General features: G+C 42.4%; 1 protein-coding gene across 6 annotated transcripts in view; it reads left to right on the top strand.

Moving 5' to 3' along the window:
- The window catches only part of TMEM63A (transmembrane protein 63A), a 34286-nt gene extending 16592 nt beyond the window's left edge, over nucleotides 1–17694 (top strand). For 5 of the 6 annotated variants that reach the window (XM_086461902.1, XM_086461901.1, XM_086461900.1 and 2 more), the window contains 11 exons: nucleotides 1160–1297; nucleotides 3139–3292; nucleotides 4034–4140; nucleotides 5801–5887; nucleotides 6531–6593; nucleotides 7528–7690; nucleotides 8792–8897; nucleotides 11805–11972; nucleotides 15427–15542; nucleotides 15921–15983; nucleotides 16578–17694. In XM_086461902.1, the coding sequence (XP_086318028.1) occupies nucleotides 1160–1297; nucleotides 3139–3292; nucleotides 4034–4140; nucleotides 5801–5887; nucleotides 6531–6593; nucleotides 7528–7690; nucleotides 8792–8897; nucleotides 11805–11972; nucleotides 15427–15542; nucleotides 15921–15983; nucleotides 16578–16748 (1336 nt within the window). In that variant the 3' untranslated portion in view covers nucleotides 16749–17694. The remainder of the gene's footprint in view (nucleotides 1–1159; nucleotides 1298–3138; nucleotides 3293–4033; nucleotides 4141–5800; nucleotides 5888–6530; nucleotides 6594–7527; nucleotides 7691–8791; nucleotides 8898–11804; nucleotides 11973–15426; nucleotides 15543–15920; nucleotides 15984–16577) is intronic. The other variant, XM_086461905.1, reaches the window with a different exon arrangement.
- The last annotated feature ends 4172 nt before the right edge of the window (nucleotides 17695–21866 follow it).

Raw genomic sequence — 21866 nt, 5'->3', positions numbered from 1 at the left:
GAAGCTGAGGCTACCATCAAGTTAGAAAATTATTTGGTGCCCTTAGGGGGCTTTGCTCCACAGAGCCCTGAAATAGGGTGGGAGGAACAGGAAGCCAGGACTGAGGTTCATGGAGTCAGGTGGTTGTAGAAGCCTGGTTAATGATGGCGCGTGGTAGTATGACTGGTAGTGCTAAAGCTTGGTCTGTATGTGTTTTGTAAAATAAACTCGAAGTGTAATTAACTTTCTTAAATACTTGCTGCTGGAAGATGCTGGCAATTTGACATCGCTACTTCAGTTCTGGTAAGGTGAAGCTTTGGGGTTTGGGGGTCACTTTTGCTTGTCTGTTTGGTGTTTGTGTGTGTGATTCTCTGTTTTCTTTATGCTAACAGCACAACTGAGAAATAAGCACGTTCAGAAATTTTAGAGTCTACCTGTTCAAATACAGTATGTACTGTTTCCATGCTAGCCTAATAGAGCTTATCTGGAGTGGAACAGTAATGCGCACACCGTTGTAGTGTCTCTCAGTATATGCCTGGCACTTCTGTTGCTGTTTTGAGAAATCTTTCAAAGCATTTGTTCTGGGCACGTTGAAATCTTGTTTAAATAGACTGTCAATCAACTCATAATGCTAGAAGATAAAATTAAATATTGTGTTTGTTTTTTTTTTTAGGAGTGAGTGAAAGGGGGTAGTATTTTGAATTATGAGAATACCAATATGATAAAATTTCTAAGAATTGGTACTCAAGGCAAAATTGGCTAGTTTTTATACTAGTGTAATGAAATGAAAGTGCAGACTAATCCTTTAGTCTGCTTTGATTTGAAAACAGCTGTAATTATGTAAAGAGGTGTTTGGGGAACTGGCTGGTTTTATTTTTATGTTTTCCGATCCTCTCAGACTTGTATTTTTTTTGGTTTTTTAATACGAGTCAGTTGTTGTTTGTGTTGGTAGAAGCACTGAACAGTTGAAGACTGCTTTTTGTTTCCAACTTTGTCAGATCTCAAAGACCCGTGGTAGTAACTGCTTATGTGATGGTCAGTACATGCGTAATACAGTGTTAAATTGTTGTCTGTTACTCTGGTTAAACAAACCTTTATCACTATTCCTAGTCTTTCTCATTTAGTCTGCAGCATTTTAAGGTGTAAAAATTTGGAAAAATCGTCCTTTTTTTCCTTACAGTATCCTTAAGGACTTCAATGCCTGCAAATGTCAGAGTATTAAGTGTAAAGGAGAACCCCAGCCATCGTCCTACAGCAGGGAGCTGTGTGTATCAGACTGGGAGGTTACATACGCTCCTTATCCTGAGAACATTTGTTGGTAAGGTTCCTCCTGTCTTACATCCATTTATTTATGATAATGTAGGTTTAGAAGAGGAACAGGAGAAGGGGGCTGAGTGCGTTTGTCTTTAACCCTAAACTAAGACTTTATGTAGCGTTTGGATGTGACTGATCTGCATCTTTATTTCCATTACTGTGTTCTTCATTGACTTTGGGGAGGCCTCTCAGAAGCTGACTAGTTTTGCCACCCCAAAGTTCTGGTACCTGCAGTTCCTGTTAAGTAACATTAAAAAAAAAAAATCAGCTTATTAATGTTTGTGCGTCACTGCTTCCATTTTTTGAGGTTAATGCGTATCTACTGTTGAGATCTGAGGAAAGCAGCTTGGTGTTAGTGCTGATTATTCTCCAAGTATGTGTAGGTTTTTTTGAGTCACCACATGGCAAGTATAACTTGATGCAGTCTGTGAACTGTCTTCTAGCGGCTTTTTATTGACCCAGTAAATTTCCCAGATTCTACCCGCCACTTACAGGAGAGCATCGGAAAATAGACAGATGCTTTTTGAATTAAACTGTTCCTGTGCTGCCTTCTGTCATGATTATAGGCTAAAAATGACTAAACATTTTCCAGTTGCTTTGCAAATAACTTAGGGCTGGGTCAATATCCCCTGTTCATATTGCAGTGCATTTGTTCTGACATTTCCATTGCCTAAGCCAAAACTGTGAGACAGGCATGCACAAGTTACAGTATTTCACCTGTATGTAACTTTTTTTAAAAAAGTACACTTTTTTCCTAATTATTTCAATAGCCAATTCCTTTTAAGGTGACTATGCCATCTGACTAATAATTTAGGGGTTTTCTCTAGACCTCCAGTTCTGCAGTTGGGAATAAAGTATAGAATCCTTAACCATAAAACAGACAACCATGATTCTTAGCTGTGCCTTTTGCAGCTGTGTTATTTTGAGACATGAATTAAAAATCTCTTGCAAGCTGCTTTCCCAAGTAGAGTTGGTTTAATCTGCCTTTTTCATGAAAAGATTCTTGCATACACGTGTGCTTCATTTCCTCGTCCTTTACTCAACACAGGAAATTATCATGGAGACTCATGGGTTGAAGCACTTAAAGCTTTCCTAAACATCTCTGAGAAGGGAAGATGGTGGGGGTCTGTTGTTTGGTTGGTTGGGTTCTTTTCTCCCCTCCCCCTTGAAGAAGAGGAGGCACAGGGATTTGCCAAGTTACTTACCTAGGTTCAAAACCAGAGTTATCATAATTGGAGATGTTACTGAGCCTCTGTGTCCCTGTTTTGTCTGTTCTAAATACGTGGCTTTAGCTGGGGTTCAACTCATTCCAGTCCTTTTGGGAACCATTTCAGATAACATGGAAGAACTTAACCTGTTTAAGACCTATGGTTGCTGTTTTAATATGGCAGGAAGGGGTGCAGGGTTTTGTTTCATATTTTTTTCTCACGTCAGTTTCTTGGTAAATTCTGTCTCTTGATAGCTATTCTACTTGTAGAAATTCTCTGTCTCTTCTTGTTCTAACTTTTAGTATTTCTGTTTTATTAAATGGTGGAGGTGTTTCATCCCAAGCCTTAACTGCATTAGACATTGTGTTTGTGTTATGAAAGACTAAATATGTTGTTCTACAAGTGCGGTTTATGTTATCATTCAAGAAGGGTTGCACAGTTTTCTTTATTTCTGATAGCAACTGGAATTTGTGTAGTGCTTTGTTATATAACTTTGAGACTATGAAAGCTCAGTTTAGAAAAAGCAGTGCCACCTGTTACTCGACAGACAGTATACATATATTATTTTTTTTCAGCAAATGCTTACTGCTTGTTTTTATGTCCTTTTTAATTTTTCTCTTTTTTTTTATATTTGTAGGAAAAATCTTTCAGTGCATGGACTGAAATGGTGGTTTAGATGGGCTTGCATTAATTTGCTGCTTTTTATTGTGCTGTTTTTTCTTACCACTCCTTCCATAATCATCTCAACCATGGACAAGTTCAATGTCACTAAACCTATTCACTACCTTAATGTGAGTATCACCATATGTTTGGATATAGCTGTGTATCGGACCAAAATGTTGATAAACTGATAGATGCATAGTAAGACAATGAAACAATATCCGTAAGCTAAATTAAAGTGAAATTCTCCGAATTCTTTTGCTTAACAGCTGATTAAAAAGCGTATGTCCAGAATCAGGTAGTCCTCCTTTGTGCTTTGGTAGTAAGCTGAAGTAATTTAGTCTGAAACTTTATATTATTATCAATGTCTTGTTTGTTTGTAGTAAAAATTTGCATTCCAAATTTTGTAATCAGAAACCTTTGCTAAAAATGGTATTTCAAGTCCAACTTGTATTTTGATTTTTATGATGAGAAGGGAAAAATTTAGGTTTTAAACTCTGAAGTAAAATGCCATGGGTTTATTTTGCTTATTGGATTCAAAACAGGATGGCACATATATCTGGTCCTAGTTTGACTGCAGCTAAAGTCTCTTGCAAACTGTTCGTTTTCAGTACTTTCCCAAGCTAGTGTAAACTACATAAAATCTGTATGTGAGACTTCACTCTCATGGAATTTAATTCCCAGTCTTGCTCTTGTTTTTTGTCCTGCACACCAGTGCTGAGCACTTGCTCATGTTAAGACTGTATCTGAATATAATTCCCATAGTCCAACCTGCTGTAATTTACGAAAAGCAAAATATTGCAGCCTCTGTTCTACCACAGCTGCATTAAAATGTTTTTAATACTTATCCTTGGTTTTTTTCCCACCACTAGAATCCCATTGTCAGTCAGTTTTTCCCAACGCTCTTGCTCTGGTCCTTCTCAGCTTTGCTACCAACAATTGTCTATTACTCAACTTTGCTGGAGTCCCACTGGACAAAGTAAGCAAGATTTTCTGGTTTTGCCTTATCAGCTGAATTACTAAAATAACTGGAGAAAGTGCTTATCTTTCGTGGAGCTCTTAAATCTGCGCCTCTTGTGGAGAGTGTCACGTTCTTGTCTTTTTTGAATGTTACAACCAACACCTTGGAGTTTAGGTAATTTGTAATCATCACAGCAAGTGTAATCTGACCACACGATTTGCTTATGCTCCCCGGCCCCACCGCTTTGTGTTTAATTAGAAAAAAATGTATAAGCAGGGTGAGGGGGTGTAGCTTCAACAGGAGCATGGAAAGTGCCTCTGATCCCATAACTAGCTCACTCTTTGGGAAGATAGGAGGTGTGGGTTTGGATCCCCTCCAGGCTGAGAACATCACAGAACCCCAGAATTCCACTTCAACAGAAAGTGCTCCAACTGCCGGCATGCTACTTACAAAAAGGTCATCTATCTTTTTGTGGGTTTGTGTGGAAAAAATGGTCTGGATGTAACTCTTGGTGCACAGCTCAGTTGCTGTTGGATATTGTTAGTGGTGATCTGAGAAGACCTATGGGAGTGGGACCAAGGCCCAGGAGGTGTGTTAATGTAAGATTTTCAGATACTACAGGTGCACTCCAGAGATGTCAAGCACAGTGACATGCTGCTAACTGAGAACACAGCACAGCTTGGTTTGGCGTACCTACCTACAGTCAGATAAAAGCATGATACCACACACTCAACCTCAGCTTCATTCAGTTTCACTCAAATCTGTTTCTATAATGCCTGCAGCCATTTTTTGTTTGTTTTTGTTTTCAGTTTTTTGACTTCTAAATTTTTTGTACCATTCCCTTGTAAGACATCATGTTCAGAATCTACCACTTGTTCATCAAAGTTGTATGCTTTTTATCAACTTTTTTTTTTTGGTGGTTGCACTGGGCACATGAACTTTGAGCCCTTCTCAATCAGCTGAAATAGTTTTCTAAAGTCACTAGTGATCCCAGATCTGATTTCAAGCCTTGGTATAGTTATACTGATACGTCCCACAGTGCCCAAGGGCTACATGATCCTATAATAAAACCTCTGTGTTTTTCATGCCCTATCAGATACCACCTTTAAGAGTCTGAATTGTTTATAGCAATCACTGCACTTTTCTGGCAATGATGTGTCACCAGATAGATGTTCCTGCTACTGTAGTAGGGGTATAGCATTAGTAGTGTCATGTTGTGCCCAAAGACTTGACACTTGGCAAGCACAGTTGAGTAGCTTGTCGAAGTGTCTGGTTTCTTGGCAGCGGTGCCCTTTTACAAGTTGCCTAATCCCTCTTGGCATAGCATTTGAAGAGCTGTTTGTTTACAAGCTGTTGCGAGTTGTGAGTATCATTGGATGAGAGACCAGCTGTGATTGTCTCACATCCACTTGCTTGTGGTGCAGACATGTAGTGGTGCTAATCCAGAGCCTGGATTAACATTCAGAGATGTTTTCTTTGCCCAAGAAGATACTGAAAGCCTGCTTGGTCCAAATTAGTGAGTATCTCAAAACTGTGTGTTTTGTGGGTATCTTGTAGCAATGTGATACGGTGGGGGAAGCTGGAAGTCTGATGGGTGCTGACATTCTCTGGGCAAGATCCTTCAGGTGTGGTAATCTTTTGTATGAGTTTCTTACTTAGTGACTTTTTATGTTGGTAGATCTGCAGAGAACAGAATAATGATGCATAAAGTCTACATATTTTTGATCTTCATGGTATTGATTCTTCCCTCACTTGGTCTGACCAGGTAAAGAATCATAGTTTAATGGAGTAATGTTTGAGTATTTTTATCGCATGAGACAACTTACTTCTGTTTTCTAGTTGCTAGTTGAGGTATAATTGATGTGCCCCCACTCCCTCCAGCGTGTATGTTTATGTTGTCATTACAGATTAGGTTTCAGTGTTCAGCTTTAATCTGAGGACCTCATAGCCCTTAGAGTTTCCAAAGGCTGATATCTCTTTTAGCAAAGAAATTTAAGACCTTCTAAGATCACGACTAATTGAAAGTTGCCCATACTCACCGTCATAGCTGAGAACCCAGTTTCCTGACTTTGTCTTATACTTCAGTTATAGTTGTCCTTTTCTTTCCACCTTTAGACTGTTTCCCTGGCTAGTGGGGTGACATGTGTTTGTCATATCTATAGAATAACTGCTAAAAATGAATCATTAAAACTTTAGTATGAAGTAGACATTTCTGTTTTGTTTAATTCTGTGTCTTTTTTTTTTCCTGTTTCTGACTATCAGTAATTGTGGTAGAGCTAAAGTAGTGTTCAGACTGTTTGATTAAAGTCTCTCTATCCACTACTCTGGTCTGAACTACTTAGAGAGAAGGAATTTTGCACAGGACTAAGCTGTTGGAGACTGAACTACATTAACCATCTTTCTTTCAGCCTTGATTTTTTTTTCCGCTGGCTGTTTGACAGAGAATCATCTGATTCTGCGGTTAGGCTGGAGTAAGTATTAGCAACTCTTTACTAAAGGAATACTTAAGACTCTTTCTTCCCTGCCCCGCCCCGTTGACTATCCTTGGTTAGTGTTTATTAACATTTGCTTGGGATGTGGGATGACGTTGAGCTTCTGAATAAAGGGAGGAGAATGCAGGTGATTTTGCTATGAAGAAACTGTACGTTCTTCCTGCTAGCTAAATGAATGCAAACATTCAATAGAGACAGTTATTTCCCAAAACTTGACAAATTTTTAGAAGACAAGAAAGAACATGATGATATTGATGCAGACGAGAAGGGACCAGAAAACATACTGAGGATTGTTGCATATTATGGACAGCAGGTCTTCCCAAGGATTACAGTGAGACCAGATAGCTGCAGCAGCTCTCTTTCCGAAATCTATTGAGGCTTGATTTTAAGAAACGTCAAAGTTTCTACACCAGCATTGCAAATTTGCAGACATTTGTTGTTATAAGCTCTTGTGACTGTGGCTGGAGGGAAAGAATAGAATGCAATTATTAGGCATAGTTAGGTTTCCAAATGCTGTTTCAAAATCGGTAACCAGATGACAATTAGGAGTTATTAAGCTAGGAGAGACTGTTGCAGTCTTATCTCATCTTGTCTCGGGTTGCTGTTGGAGGCATCAAATGATGCCCTTGTCTGCCATCAGCCACCCATCAGACTGCTGTATCTTTTCATGAGCAGTTTATTCCTCATCCAAACTGCAACTCAGCCAGGCTCTTACAGTATGCTGCACTTACTGCTTTGATAGCTGTGTAGTACGCCTTTTCAACAAGGTTATGGGAAGACTTCTAGCCACTTCTTGTGGTGTCCAGTGCTTATCCTTATGGTGAGGGATTTCCAAAGGTGATAGGGTTCCGTGGTATATATGCTATATTTGCTTGTCTGCTCTCCAGTCAGCGTCTGATGTCCTTCCTTGCAGATGTGTCTTTTTGCCTGACCAGGGAGCCTTCTTTGTCAACTATGTGATTGCCTCTGCTTTCGTTGGCAATGGGATGGAGCTGCTGCGCCTGCCTGGCCTCATCCTTTACACCATACGCATGATAATGGCCAAGTCCACAGCAGAAAGGAAAAATATTAAACAGGTATTAGAGCTCCTCCTTAGCAAGAGGCAATTAAATGACTGATCCTTATCAGAAACAGTGGGAGGCCCCATCCTTCATAACATTGACTATCATCTCCTGTCACTTTTTTTTTTTTTTGCCTTTGTTTCACTCGTCCGTGACAGGCTCATGTTCCCTTCATTTGCAGCACAGGTAAGGGGGAGGTATTTATTCAAGTCAGAGATCATCAAAAATCAAAACCCAAGCCCTGAACTTCAGGTATTATTCTCTTCATAGCTCCACATCAGAGTTTTATGATTTGGATTTTATAGGATAATTTTGATTTTTATCTTATAGTCTAAACATCAGGGTTTTTTAAATTCAAATCCGTCTATAGTATTTTCTTCTGTCAGCCCACAGGTGTGTACACTTATTAATCTGAACATACACATAGCAAAATACATACTTACTGTCTTTATTGCACTTTAAGTGGTGGACTTTCATTTTCAGATGATGTGTCATCTTAACAGCTTGAAATTCCAGGTGTTACAACAGGAACTTAAGCCTGTGTACAGCTGCCCCTGTTCTTTTTCTTCTTTTTGTTTTTTCTTTTTCTGGGTGGGTTACATTTTTAAAAGATTCTTTTAAATGTTCAATTCTGTTAACTGTTGCATATTACCCCTCACTTTGATTGAAATTATGTATATTAATTGCCTCATTCCAAGACAAAAAAGTGGGAATACTGATGACACCGAAGCTTAGATATCTTGAGCTTTCCCTGCTGGTAAAGCCAACACAAGGAACAGTATGGATTTGATGGAATGTGCAGTGAGAAGAAGGTTCTGAGTTTGGCACAATTATTTTTTGCCTCGTGGTCTTAAGCAGGTGCTTCTTGTAGATGAAAACAGGTTCCCTGAGGAATTACTTTAAGGCTATGAAAGAAATGGATATTTTCTGTAAGTACAGATGCTTAAAAAGGCGTACTGCTTCATCTCTCTAATTACGTCATTAATGCCTCTTAGGGAAAGAACTGATCTCTCATAGGGAGAAAATAAGAGACAGTGAATCGTTGCTTTAGTGAATCTATTCTTAACTCCTGACACATTGACGTGAGAGTTTTGGGTGTTTTGTTTTTGTTCCTAGCAACAAGCATTTGAATACGAATTTGGAGCGATGTATGCCTGGATGTTGTGTGTGTTCACTGTCATCATGGCCTATAGCATTACGTGTCCCATCATTGTCCCGTTTGGTAAGTTTTCCGATGAGCTGCAGGGAATGTGGGAGGTTTGGAAGGCCTAGTTCTGCATTCTTATTCCGGTTCAAATGCTGATAATCCTTAAGACTTGGCTTCAAGTTTCCTTCCCATCTTGTGGAAAAACAGGGCAGAAGATGGTGAATTACTTAGCTCTTGTACTGGCTTTAGAAGTTGAAAGTGTATTTAATGTCTATGAGATGGTTATTTTATTTCTCAAGTTTGAGCATATTAGCTCTGGTGATTGTTTCTAATAGTTAAGCATAGGAAATTAGGTAGGTTTGGGAATGAGGGGCTTATTTTTATCTTTGGTTCTTGAGGTCTGGAAGAAGCAAGGTGCAGAGGGTACCCAGCCTGGAGGTTCAACTTAAGCAGCCAAATCTGCCTTCAGACATTCTGATCCCCAAGTCCTTTAGGCACATTTGAAATAATTTTTGTCCTAAAGTATGTAAAATGGAGCACAAAAATAAGTGTGTTGATCCAGTAGCAAGAGACTAGAAAACTACCTGTCCTTTTCACTACTGCAGCTCTTCTGCACTGCAAACCATTTACCTAAAATTTCACATCCTGAATGAGGATGAGAAAAGGGGCTGTGGTCATCACTGTGCTGTGGACAGTGTATGCTCCATGGCCCTGACCCTAGGCGTGTGACCTGAGGATGTGCTGACTGCTTTGCTGGGATATGGTCTCGGTGAACACTGTGGCTGTCCTTTGGCTGGAAAAGGAAATGCTGTATACTCTGGTAGATTTGCTGGCTTAGAAAACCAGTTAACTAGGACTTTAGGATGTGTGGGTGGACTGCAGCTGCCCTATGGTGTGGATGGAGCTGTAGTCCTACAGGACCCTGAGAAGGTCTCCAGATCTCTTAAGTTACAGACTTCCTTTTTCTAGGATTTTTCTCTTATTCAGTTCATTTATCTCTGTCCCATGAACAAAACTTAACATTTCTGCCTTAAGTTGCATATATACCTGACTTTGACCACTTTCTTCTTCCTGTACCAGCCATTAAATCCTGTGTGGGTGTGCAAGAAACTTAGCAATGTCTAGAACTCACGGACAGTTGTCCATTTTTAGTGACTGACATGATCTCTTTTTATTGCATCTTTCATTTACAGAGATTCTGGACTGTCACAAGAATTAAGTATAATCATTTCAGCAGCTATAGATCATAGAATCACAGAATGGTTTGGGTTGGAAGGGACCTTAAAGGTCACCTAGTTCCAACCCCCCTGCCATGGGCAGGGACACCTTCCACCACACCAGGTTGCTCCAAGCCCCATCCAACCTGGCCTTGAACCCTGCCAGGGAGGGGGCAGCCACAGCTTCTCTGGGCAACCTGTGCCAGTGCCTCACCACCCTCACAGTGAAGAACTTCTTAACATCTGATCTAAATCTACCCTGTTTCAGTCTGAAACTGTTACCCCTCATCCTATCACTGCACTCCCTGATCAAGAGTCCCTCCCCACCTCTCCTGTAGGACCCTTCAAGTACTGGAAGGCCGCTATAAGGTCTCCCTGGAGCCTTCTCTTCTCCAGGCTGAACCACCCCAACTCTCTCAGCCTGTCCTCACGGGGGAGGTGCTCCAGCCCCCTGATCACTTTCGTGGCCTTCTCTGGACCTGCTTGATCAGGTCCGTGTCTTTTGTACGCTGGCAGCCCCAGAGCTGAACACAGCCCTGCAGGTGGGGTCTCACTGGAGCAGAGTAGAGGGGCAGAATCCCCTCCCTCGACCTGCTGGCCACGCTGCTTTTGATGCAGCCCAGGATGCCATTGGCTTTCTGGGCTGCGAGCGCACATCGCTGGCTCATAATCGGTTTTTCACCCACCAGCACCCCCATGTCCTCCTCCCCAGGGCTGCTCTCAATCCACTCATCGCCCAGCCTGTATCTGTGCTTGGGATTGCCCTGATCCAGGTGCAGGACCTTGCACTTGGCCTTGTTGAACTCCATGAGGTTTGCACAGTCCCACCTCTCCAGCCTCTCAAGGTCCCTCTGGATGGGCTCCCTTCCCTCCAGCGTGTCCACTGCACCACACAGCTTGGTGTCGTCAGCAAACTTGCTGTGGGTGCACTCAATCCCACTGTCCATGTCACCAACAAAGGTGTTAAGCAGCACCGGTCCCAATGCTCATCGCTGGTCTCCACACTAGAAACGTGTCACTTTCCACTCTGGAATCCTGTTTATCAGGCATAAGTAGTACTAAATAATTTTATATAGTTGGTATTTTCCTTTTCTATTCCAAAACTTCAGAGTGCCAGATACAACATAATTAGCTAAATTAGATATTGTATAGAACTGGTTTTAATCAACAACCTTATTATTGGGAGAATGTGGCCAATTTTTTTTTTTTTGTAACAATGTACTTGATATTTATTTACATTTCATTTTGCATGCAGCTGTAAGTATCTGAATGTGCTACTGCATACCAGAGCTGTTGCAATTCATAGCTGCCACAGCAGTAACTGGCTTTTTTTTGGGGGGGGGATAAGAAATAGCTGACTAGAAATCCAGTCATGAATCTGTTGAAGGCCGAGAGGGTGATGTTAAGCCACTGTTAGAGCTTTCTTCCTTACCAGTACGGTGGTGGAGGAGTTACCAAGTCTTCCCTGCCATCTTGGCCTCATGTGCCAGCTCTAGGAAGGAACTCTGGGTTCTCTCTGGGAGCATGAGTGGTGCCACAGTGAAGTCTGTGGAGATGGGGAGACCCTGGGGGTCTTAGGCTGGGGCTGCAACAACCTGAGGAGCAGGCTGCTGTCATGCATCTGTACCCCTTTCATTTTTGGGCTGTATCCACCACTGGTACCCAGATTTTCAGTCACTTGGTTAGTTTAGATCTCCTCACAGGATTGCTGCTTTCTGTCAAGTCTTCAACAACCTCTCCCTGGCTCTCCCTTTTTTCCTTCCAGGTTTAATATACATACTCCTGAAGCACATGGTTGACCGTTACAACCTTTACTACGCATATCTCCCTGCCAAGCTGGAGAAGAAGATGCACTTTGCAGCTGTGAATCAGGCCCTCGCAGCTCCAATTCTCTGCCTTTTCTGGCTCTATTTTTTCTCATTTGTGCGGCTAGGTAAGTATTACCTTTTCCCACCTAGAAGCTACTCCCGGCTCTCTTGCCAGCTTACCTAAATTACATGTGAAGTTTTGTAGGCTTTGTGGGCTTTTCTTTTTGCTTCCCTACATGGGAATTCATGGTGGTTACCTGTGGCACTGAATTATACAACACTTGTAGCTTACACAAGTTTGCACCGGATACTCTGATGGAGATGGTCGGTGTGTTAACTTAAACCAGTTACCATGGAGCTTCTTGTTTCTTTGTTTTACAGCAAATTGTGTATTCCCTAGATCTGTAGAGTTTGAATTGGCCATTTGGGCTGTGGAGTGACAGACAGTAAAAATCACGAAATGAAACAAAAACCTATTCAGAACTAGCTCTTACTAGAAAGATGGTCTCTGGCTTCACTACCTGCATTTGTGTAGTCTGTGCATAAGTTTAATTTGCTTGGGTGAATTGGCTACTGCCTCTGTAGTACAGCTGTCATTTGGAAAAACCTGTTAAAGTGCTGGCTAATGCTAGTAAGGCCAGTGTTCTACATCAGCCATCAAACTTTGCATGGAAGGCTGCAGTGAGATGATGACTCTCCTGCTCGTATTGTAATTAAAAAACTTACATTTTGTGTGTAATTTATTTTAAAAATAGGGATGTTCTGTATTTTGCAGATACTTGGCATTGATAGTATTGGCTGTGATGTACTAACAGCTTTGACATCAGAAAACGTAGACAATAGCTTGTGGATTTTTATCTGTGACATAGGAGGAAGCATTTAGCATGGTTATAGCGATGCTGGTGATGCTGGAAGAAGTTTGGCTTCCCTTCTTGGGAAGGAGGCCCTCGATATCTAACCATATTTTGCCCTCTTCTCTGCTTTCACAGCACCAATGATGAATGACCATGTTTGCATTGGGATTTTCTAGCATACCAGTAGTGAAAAAGATACTGTTGGCAGACTGTCATCTAACTTTAGAGAGAGTTCCCTGTGGATGTAAGAGGCACTCGGAACTATTGCTTCAGGCTGTCCTTGGATTTGAGCAGGTGTCCCTGCATTACTTGTATGTTTGAGAGCTTGGTTTTTTTCCCCTGTTTTCAGAGCTGCTTTGCAACCGGGAAGAGCAACAAATCTATGTCCTCTGAAATAACAGCAGAATTTCTAGAGCATGCTTTAGAAAAATCAACTCCAAACACGCAGCAATTGATGTGCCTCTTTAATTGTTGTGAGAGAAATCGTGGTGCAGTAGAAATTAAATCTTTATAATATTGTTTCCTAGTTCTGCATGTGTGGTAAAGCCATCAGTTGTCATGGAACTCAGTAATGGAAAATACAGGCCAGGTTACCATGTTTGGCTTGGTCAGTCTGGAGGATCCTGTTTACAGGATGTTGTTCAGTGATTTGTCAGTGCACAGGGCAGTCTAGCCAAGTGGTATGAGTCTGGGAGCTCGGGACCTGAGATTTTGATTCCATTGCTGCTTCTTGTGCCAAAGAGAAGGGAGGAGGGGGAAGAGTGCTCTGCTTCCTTATCTGCAAAATCCATCAGTTCATGGTGTGTGAAGCTCGGTTGCTTAGTCATGGGTTTGTCTCGTTTGCCTGGTATGGATATGTCAGCCTGGTTGCAGAGTATAGTGGTCATACTCCATTTTCTCCCTCATTAATGTAAGGCTGGAAGGACCTGTATCCCAGTTCTCAGTCAGGATGAAGTATCGCTTGGCTGCACACGGGAGGTGACAAGCTGTGCTGCTGTCATCTATTTCCTTCCCAGTCGCCGTTTTCTTCCTCAGCTCTCGCGCCATCCCTCCAACATGCACCTGAAGCACCAGGCGGCCTCTCACAACAGAGGAGGCGATGGGACTCTCTGCAGTTCAACCCCTGCCTCCTGGGGTAGGCGCTTAAGCCCAATGTTCTCTAGAGCTGCTGGCAGGGAGGAGTGCTGAGGACACAGGGCAGGGAAAACTGATCTTTGGAGACTACTTCTTCCCTGGTCTCTGCTGTTTACCTTGTGCTTCACACCACACGTGGGCTTTGGTGTAGACATGCCTCACCAGCTGGTAAATACTGAGGTAACCTACACTTGTGAAAACAACCTCTTCTAAAGGACATTGCAGAATACCTGTAGGGAGGTTTCTTCGCTTCCCTTTTTGGGTTGAATAATGACATCTTTGTGGGGTTTTTTGGTTTTGTTTTTTGCATGTGTGTGGGTTTTTTCCCCCTCTCATGAACAGATCTGCACAGGGCACTTATAACATGCTGAAAGGTAAAACTTGTCTGTTCTGTGCCACTGTGTATGCTGGGGTTGCCACAAAAATACTTGAGGGTTGGTGTTGCTTCTTCTGGCTAAAGAAGGTTGAAAGCAGCTATGTTTGTTTGTTCTTTTCTTTTCTTTTTCTTTTCCTTTTCCTTTTTTTTTTTTTTTTTTTTTAACCTAATGTCTTACTCAAGTCATCTTTGCTGCAAAATGAGATTAATTTCTTCAGAACATTTCCCCAATGGACCTGGAGAATAATAAGTCACTGTAATCATTGTAACTTTTTTCATACTAGAGGCTGCTACCATGTCCTTTCCTATAGCTTTATCTCTCTCTCTCTCTCTCCCCTTACCATTTAGCTTAGTTGTGTTTAGTCAGTTTCTTCTCTTGTTCCTTTCCCTTGGATTCCTCACAGTTCTGTCCATATTTTATTGTGGTGTCCTACACGGACAAGGCTGCTCAAGCTGAAGGCTCAGTAGCACCAAAATATTTTTGTGTAGGTACCAGAGACTTAGTGGTGTGGGGTTTTTTGTTTGCTTTTTTTTTTTCCCTTTTCCCATGTTTTGTGATAGCATCACACTGTTGACTGCTTTCCAGCTTGTAATCATCAGTTGTATTCTGCAGTGCTACAGGCTTGTTTTCCCTCATATCTACATTCAATTTTTCCTTCCAAATTGTAGTTATTTACAATTTTCTACATACAATTAAATCTTACTGTTTATTTTTTGGGTTTTGTGGGTTTTTTCCTTGAAAGAGAGTGGGGTCATCTAATCTATCAAGGTCATTTTCATATTTTTTTTTAAATTATTACTGGATTTCCTTTGGGTTGTTTGCAAGCTGTCCAGTTTGGTGCTGTCATATTTAATAAAAGGACTCAATCTATTACATTTCACAGATTGTTAATGAAAGTATTTTAGAAGTGGGTCCAGAATAGTTGACTGAGGGAGGAGAAGCAGCACTCTGAGTCATGTTTATCATTCAAGCATTGCAGCCACCTTTCTTGGCCTTTAAGGAAACTGGGAAAAAGCCTTGTTCAGCAGTGTTAGCAGTGAAGGAGCTTTGTGCATAGTGAGGTTCTCCTGTTTGTGGCTGGAAGTGGCGTGCCTAGTCCTCTAAGGGGAAAAAACCCGCGAGGCTTCTGAAAATGGAGAAGATAAAGTAAAGGTTTGGTGGGGGTTTTTTTGTGCTGTGTATTTTTACGTTGTATTCTCTGGATATTTTTCTAGGCTTTAAAGCACCTACAACCATGTTTACCTTCCTAGTTGTCAACATCACAATTGTTGTTTGCTTGGCTTATACTTGTTTTGGCTGTTTCAAGTACCTGAGCCCACTGAACTATAAGGTAAGTGATGGATACCTCACACCTTTCAGCACCTCCCTGTGTGCTTGATGTAGCACCAGCTACTCCTGCTGGGTTGTCTGTGCCCTCTCGCCAGCCACGTCATTCCACAAAGGTTCGTTCTGGTGAGATGGCTGAGGAGGGCCGATAGCAGAGGTGGGCTGCTCAGCACAGGGGAAGGTCTGCCAGCGCTAGCAGGAGCTGAACTTGAGAGGAGAGAGCAGTTGGAAGAAGTATGCCAGAGGATTGGAGGAGAGAGTGCCAGTGTTGCACAGAGACCTGTCAGTGCAGGTTTTCGGGTGCTTGCAAGCTGTGTATATTGCTTTGACTTACCTGTTTGATATTGTGTCTCTTCCTTTCCCCACCTGTTACTGGTTACAGATAGAAGACACGCAAGGTGAAAGAGGAAATGACACAGATGTACCAACCATCCCAACATCTTCTGTAAGAAGTTAAGAGTTACTCATGTCCTCTTACATTTCCTAGAAAAACTTAATTTCTCACCCTGCTTACCAAAGAGCTTGCGTAGGACACATTAGTCTGAAAGGACTGTGGGACTTCCCGTATGCGTGTGGGACCAGAGAGTTCTGCAGCTGGGCTCCTTGACTGTTCCCAGGTGGTGTTCCAGAAGTACCTTCGGCTGACGCTTTAGGAGTAGTTGAGACACACTACTTGTGTACGCTGTGTTCTGGGCCTCACACCAGGCAGATCCTCACACCTGGACAGCTGCCAAATGCAGTCAGTCGCCACTGCTTTGTGACTTGAAAGTTGTGACGTGTAGCAGATCTTACCTGCCATGTCACTAAAAAGGATGTAGGACTGAGGTAGAAATAGAGGCCTTTGTGCCGCAGCCTGCAAGTGCAGGGGAGTCTTCATGCACCAGGAAGCCTCCGCTAGGGTGCAAAAGGCCTTAGGTGTTAAGGTGAAGAATGGGAAATGGATGAAGAGAAGAGTGGCGAGGGGAAAAGTCATCCTGGGTGAATTATCCCAACGTTGTACTTTGAGAGACTAGTAAAATCCTTACGCTTGTGATTTCAGATGTACGTCCCACGAGTTTTGCATCCTCACTCTTCAGAAAGGACGATTCTTGCCCCTAAGGAGCAGCAGTCGTATGGCACCATGGGCGACACTTGTTCACAGGCAGAAGGAATCGTGAGCTGTTCTGCTGGACCTGCAGTTACTGAGCCGGCATGGAGAGGTTCACTTTGAATGCCAAGGACTAACACAAGGTGGAGCACACGGTCCACGTTTAGGAGAACTGATTCCCCACCGCTGCCTACTAAGTATTCTGGTGTATTTACGTATTCCTGCCTGCAGAAGAGGTACAGAAATAATTCGTTGTGTGGTCTGCAGCTGTGCTCGGAGATTAGAAAGCAGATGCCTTGGGACTGATTGTTCTCCAGGCTGTCTACACACATTGTGAAACAAACATGTTGAACACAGGGATGCTGATCCTCAGGGACTTCACTTCTGCTATCTCATCACTTGCCTTATGAAGATGACTTATGCTGCGTATAGATAACTGGTCACCAAAGCAAGCGCAGCTGTTACGGCTGTCACTTATTTATTCAAAATTAATTCTTGCTTTTAAAAAAGACCCCAAACCAAAACCCTTTTGTATTTATAAACCTCTTGGGATGTGTTAAATCCTGAGGCAATGTCACTTTTGATGAAAACGCTGTTTGTGTGGGTGCTGAGGATGGTATGTGGGAGTCTCTCCTCTTGCCACCCAAAGTAGTCGGTATAGACTTGATCGTGTTACTTTTTCCTTAAAAGAGATGAGGGAGTTACTGTGCACTTGGGTACTAAAAGTACAAAAGCAGAAAGACTGGTGTAAAGAAGGGAATGATTTACCTGATACTGGTTTTATGTATTTTTTAGAGGGCATTTAGGTTGTTAGTTTCTGTTCACTATTTTTAAGGACCTTCCACAATGAAAGTTCATCTGCCAACAACAAAGCATGTAAACATTTTATCTTTCTTTTAGTCTTGGGTCAAAATTACAGATCTCTGGGTTTTCTCTAGTGCCAATTGTATGAGCTGTAAGATACTAAGTTTTTTAAATTATGTAATAGGTGCCAATTTATTCTGAAGTACATGGTGTCAAAGTTAACCAATAATCATGAATCAATAAAACACTGAGTTTGGAGAAATTTCAGGCTGTCTTGATTGTTTTATTTTTTCTTTGTGTATTGAAACAACTGTTTTGCTAGCTGCCACACGGCATGATTGATGTTGTGAACGGTTCATAAGAGCACTGTCACGAGGCTTAGAAGGACAGTATGTGCCATGAGAGGTTTGAATACCTTTACATTTCTCCAGGGGGTGAGTCTTGGTGACCTTTGGGTAGGAGAAGGTTTTGGCCCTCCCAAGCCCTCTGATTGCCTGCTCATCGTTAAACTGTTGGTTCCTGAACTTGTCCTTCTCTAGCATGTCTGTGAAGCAGCAACATCTTGAGATTGGAGCAGAATTTGTGCTGTGAATAAGAGTGCAGGTGTTCAGTATCTTGCAGGGCCGCCTCCAGCTTCCTGAGACCAGCGCTCTGCACGAATGCTGAGCAGGAGACCTGCCCTGCTGTGAGAAGGACCCTGCAGAGCTCTGGCAACCCTGATGACAAGTCCGTCCTGTCAGTTGAAGGTACACGTAACTCTTTGTTCTTAAAAGGCAAGCGAGGAGCCTTGTCTAGTGGTGGGGCATGGATTTGTGTCAGATTGCTTTATACTTCGGTGTTGCAGTTTAGTCAGGGGGTGTTGTGGGGGAGAGGGGGGAGTGTTTTGGTTTTAGCATCATGGTGTTACTAGAGGTGGTGTGTACACTGAATATTGTGGGGTTTTTTAGCAAACATGGTATTACTAGAGGTGGTGCGTATCCTGGATACAAACTGCCATTCAGGATTTGTATTCAAAACAAGAAAAAAAGAAAGCAAACAGATTCCACATTTTTTACTTGTCTCTGAGTCTGTCACACAGGTGTGAGGACAGAAGGAGGAGACAGAGCTTGTTGTATTAATTAGATCAGCCACCTATGATTGTTTTAACTCATTTCTAGCTGCAGTGATGTCACCCCATCTCATACAGATGTATGCAGAAGCAGTGGACGCTTATGTGTGTACTAGTGGAGAAATGGAATGATTCAGTGACTACACTTGACCTGTTTACAGTGCTGGCACTGCGAGATTTTATGCTCTGTGGTATAACTTTTTTGAACAAGTGATTTTTTGATACTCACTGTGAGGTTCTATATGTCACATCGAGGACAAAAACTCTTTTGGTGATTGGATTTCCTTTCTGCACTTGGAAGGCTGCTGTGAACGTGAATAAACTCACCTCTAGTCGTGCTAATGTGCTTCAGGTATGGAATATGGCAAACCTGCTAGGTAATGGAAAGTTGCGTCCTGCTGAATAGTCATTGCTGGCGCTTGAGGAAGCAGTTGATGTGGTGGTTTCCCCATGAGACACGTTTCACTTACCATGTAGCAGCCATTCTTGTTTGCCACTGCACTCTGTTGCAGTTAAACTCACAGAAATACCTCTGATATTAGGGCATGCACTAGTTTGAGTGAAGGCTGGGATCACCTATTAGTAAATTATCACAAGACCTCCATGTGTAGTAACAAATTAAAGGCTGGTTTATCAGCTTTGGTGTGTTGTGCTTTTTTCCTTAGTATCTTTTGAGTCTCTCTCGGAGAGCTGGAAGTAATTAGGAAACTGCACTGGCTCTTAATTCATTCCTTCATGCTGGTGGGTATCTCTGAGAGGATAAAATAAGATCAGCAGGAGAAACTCCTTGCATTCCTTGCTGAGCCTTAGAGAAAAGCTGAGGGATGGAAGCCTCAGCAAATGTGGATATTGGCTGCACTGTATTTGAAATTCATATTTAAAGCCATTGCACATTCTTTACTGTTCTTTTTATAAATCTTTTGGCAGGAAGCCTAACCAAATGGCCCAGCTGGAGTTACTGATTGTAGCTCCCAGAAGCCATATTTGTTGAGATCCAGCGCCTGCTGCTTGCCTTGCATTGCTCAGTTGGAACAGCTCCTCCCCCCGCCTCGCTCCTTGCTAGGTCCTCGCTTGCGTTCTAGCAGCCGCCACCAGCACTGCTCCTGTGGAACATGGGTCCTGGGCAAGTCTGGCGCTCACGTACAAGCCCTACAGCGGGATCTGCGATGGCATTCTCTGCAACACAACTGAGGGGACAACCTCTGGAAAGTTGGAGAACGGAGCTCATTTGATATTGCACGATTCAGGACACTTCTGCAAAGACTTCACTATAGGTGATTTTCTTCTGTAGCAAAGAAAATGCTATATGGTATGCTGAGACTCCAAAAAACCATGGCTTGTTTAGATATACCTAGCTCTGTGCCAGTTAGCGCTCACTCTGTACGTATGCCCCATGTGGTTCACCTCCAGCCCTGTTACAACACATCCTTGACACCCAAGTGATTGCAATTTCTCCTCTGCGTTAGGTGCCCACGTTCGTGCCTTGTTTGCCTTCGGGCTTTTCCCGTGTCCTGGGGTAAAAGCGGGTCTCTGTGCTGGCTAAGCCTTTAAATGTGGCAGTGTAGCACGAGGCCGTGGTCTTTCTCTTTACAGAAATCCAGTTCCCAGCTCTGCTTACCCACAGATGCCAGCAGCACAACTGAAAGCGTTCTCATGTGTGACCTGCAGATGGTTCCTTTATTAGTGTTTGGAAGCCTTTTACTTTTATGCTTTTCAAGAAGGTGGCCTTATTCTAGAAGCAGCAGACCACAGGGTTGCTTTCCTGGCTTGTAGCGAAAGTGAGGTGAGAGGCACAGGAAGATTTGGGGAGGAGGGTCTTTTTCTGTCGCTAACACAAACCCAAGTCCATTGAGTACAAAGAAAAGATAGAATTTATTGTCTCTAAACTACAAAAGTACAAGGAAATACACACTTTTAATTCTAAATGACAGCCAGGGTCATGACTTTAAAAAATGATGTGTGTCTTACCTTCTTGAAGTGGTCTTGTAAATTCCTTCTCTGTCTAATCTAGACAAGACTTCTGGAATGATTCTGCTCATCACCTGTCCGTAACAGCTGCAAGTGCCTGTTTCAGATATTTGAGAGGTACAGAAGTTGTTCGTTCTTTCTGAGGACAGCTGTCCCAGAGATCAAAACGGCAAGGAAGTGACCAAAAGTGAAGATTGGGTCATTGTAACAGAATGTTCTTCCCTCTGATTTTGTGGTTCTTGGGTTAACTCCTGGCTCTTGCTTCGTACCTGACATCCTGCCGGTTAGGCCGTAGCATCTCAGCTGCAGCAAGTGCAACTTCCCAATTTGTTCGTGCTCAGACATGGAGCTCGTGGGTTATCTTCCCTTGTTCTGTGTCAGCGGAGTCTGTAAGCATTTGTCGCTTGGAGAGGATGTATCAAGATCAGCTGTCTTTCTATTGCTTGTACCGTAATTAGCTTGTAGTTCTTTTGATGAATCAACGAATGCAGCCCCGTGGATTAACCGGTGTAGTATACGAAGCTGCTTCTCCCTACTTGATGTGCCCCTGTTACTAATCTCTCCCAGTCAGGAGCCTGCAGTCTCCAGTACAGGGTGCCTCTGGACTCCCGGTTGAAAGCAAACGTTGCTTTCCTGGAGGAGGATTTCTTCCCTTCTGTGGCAGGTTGTTTCCTGCCTTCCTAGGTGAGTTCCAGCGTAACATGAATCTGGTCTTCTCACTTTTGAATGGGTTGAAAGTCCCACCTCAAGACCAACTTTTATGGCTTGTGCAAAGTAATGTTCTGTGTGTTAAGAAAAAATTTCACTAACTTAACAACTTAAATATACTTCAAGCTTCAGTTCTGGATGGCATTCTCTTTCCATTAAAGCTCTGGTTTGGAAATGCCTACTGATACAAAGTTTGTGGTCTTCAGTAGTGCAGAGCTTCATCCCATCTTATCATTTCCCCGAGATGTGATAGAGATGAGATACATATGGTATAACACAGATATGATAGTGGCATTTTAGGGCCTTAAAAACACTTTTGTCTTCCAGACTGTAAACTGATGATTAGATCATCAGTTAGATCTTGAAGTAAAATAGCTTTTTTTGAGCAGTGACAGGAGAGTGGTTGCAAGATCTGATATCCTTGAACGCTCTGCACTAGATCTGTGAATGATACTCAAGTGGGAATGGGTGGGACTGTCAATAGCCAGGAAGAAGAGAGGAAAACTTTCGTATCTGTTTCTAGACTCAGTGGTAAATTGAGTGCTGGTTAATGGTTAATGAGGACACTGTTCTCAAAACTGTTGTTTAAAATATTAGAGTTCTAGAAGTCTAATGTATGGTATGCCACAAGGTACTCCTAAAGGAAATAGGAG

Source organism: Leptosomus discolor, chromosome 2, assembly GCF_034619465.1.
Source record: "Leptosomus discolor isolate bLepDis1 chromosome 2, bLepDis1.hap2, whole genome shotgun sequence".
NCBI lineage: Eukaryota > Metazoa > Chordata > Aves > Leptosomiformes > Leptosomidae > Leptosomus > Leptosomus discolor.
This window is presented reverse-complemented; position numbering and strand designations above follow the sequence as displayed.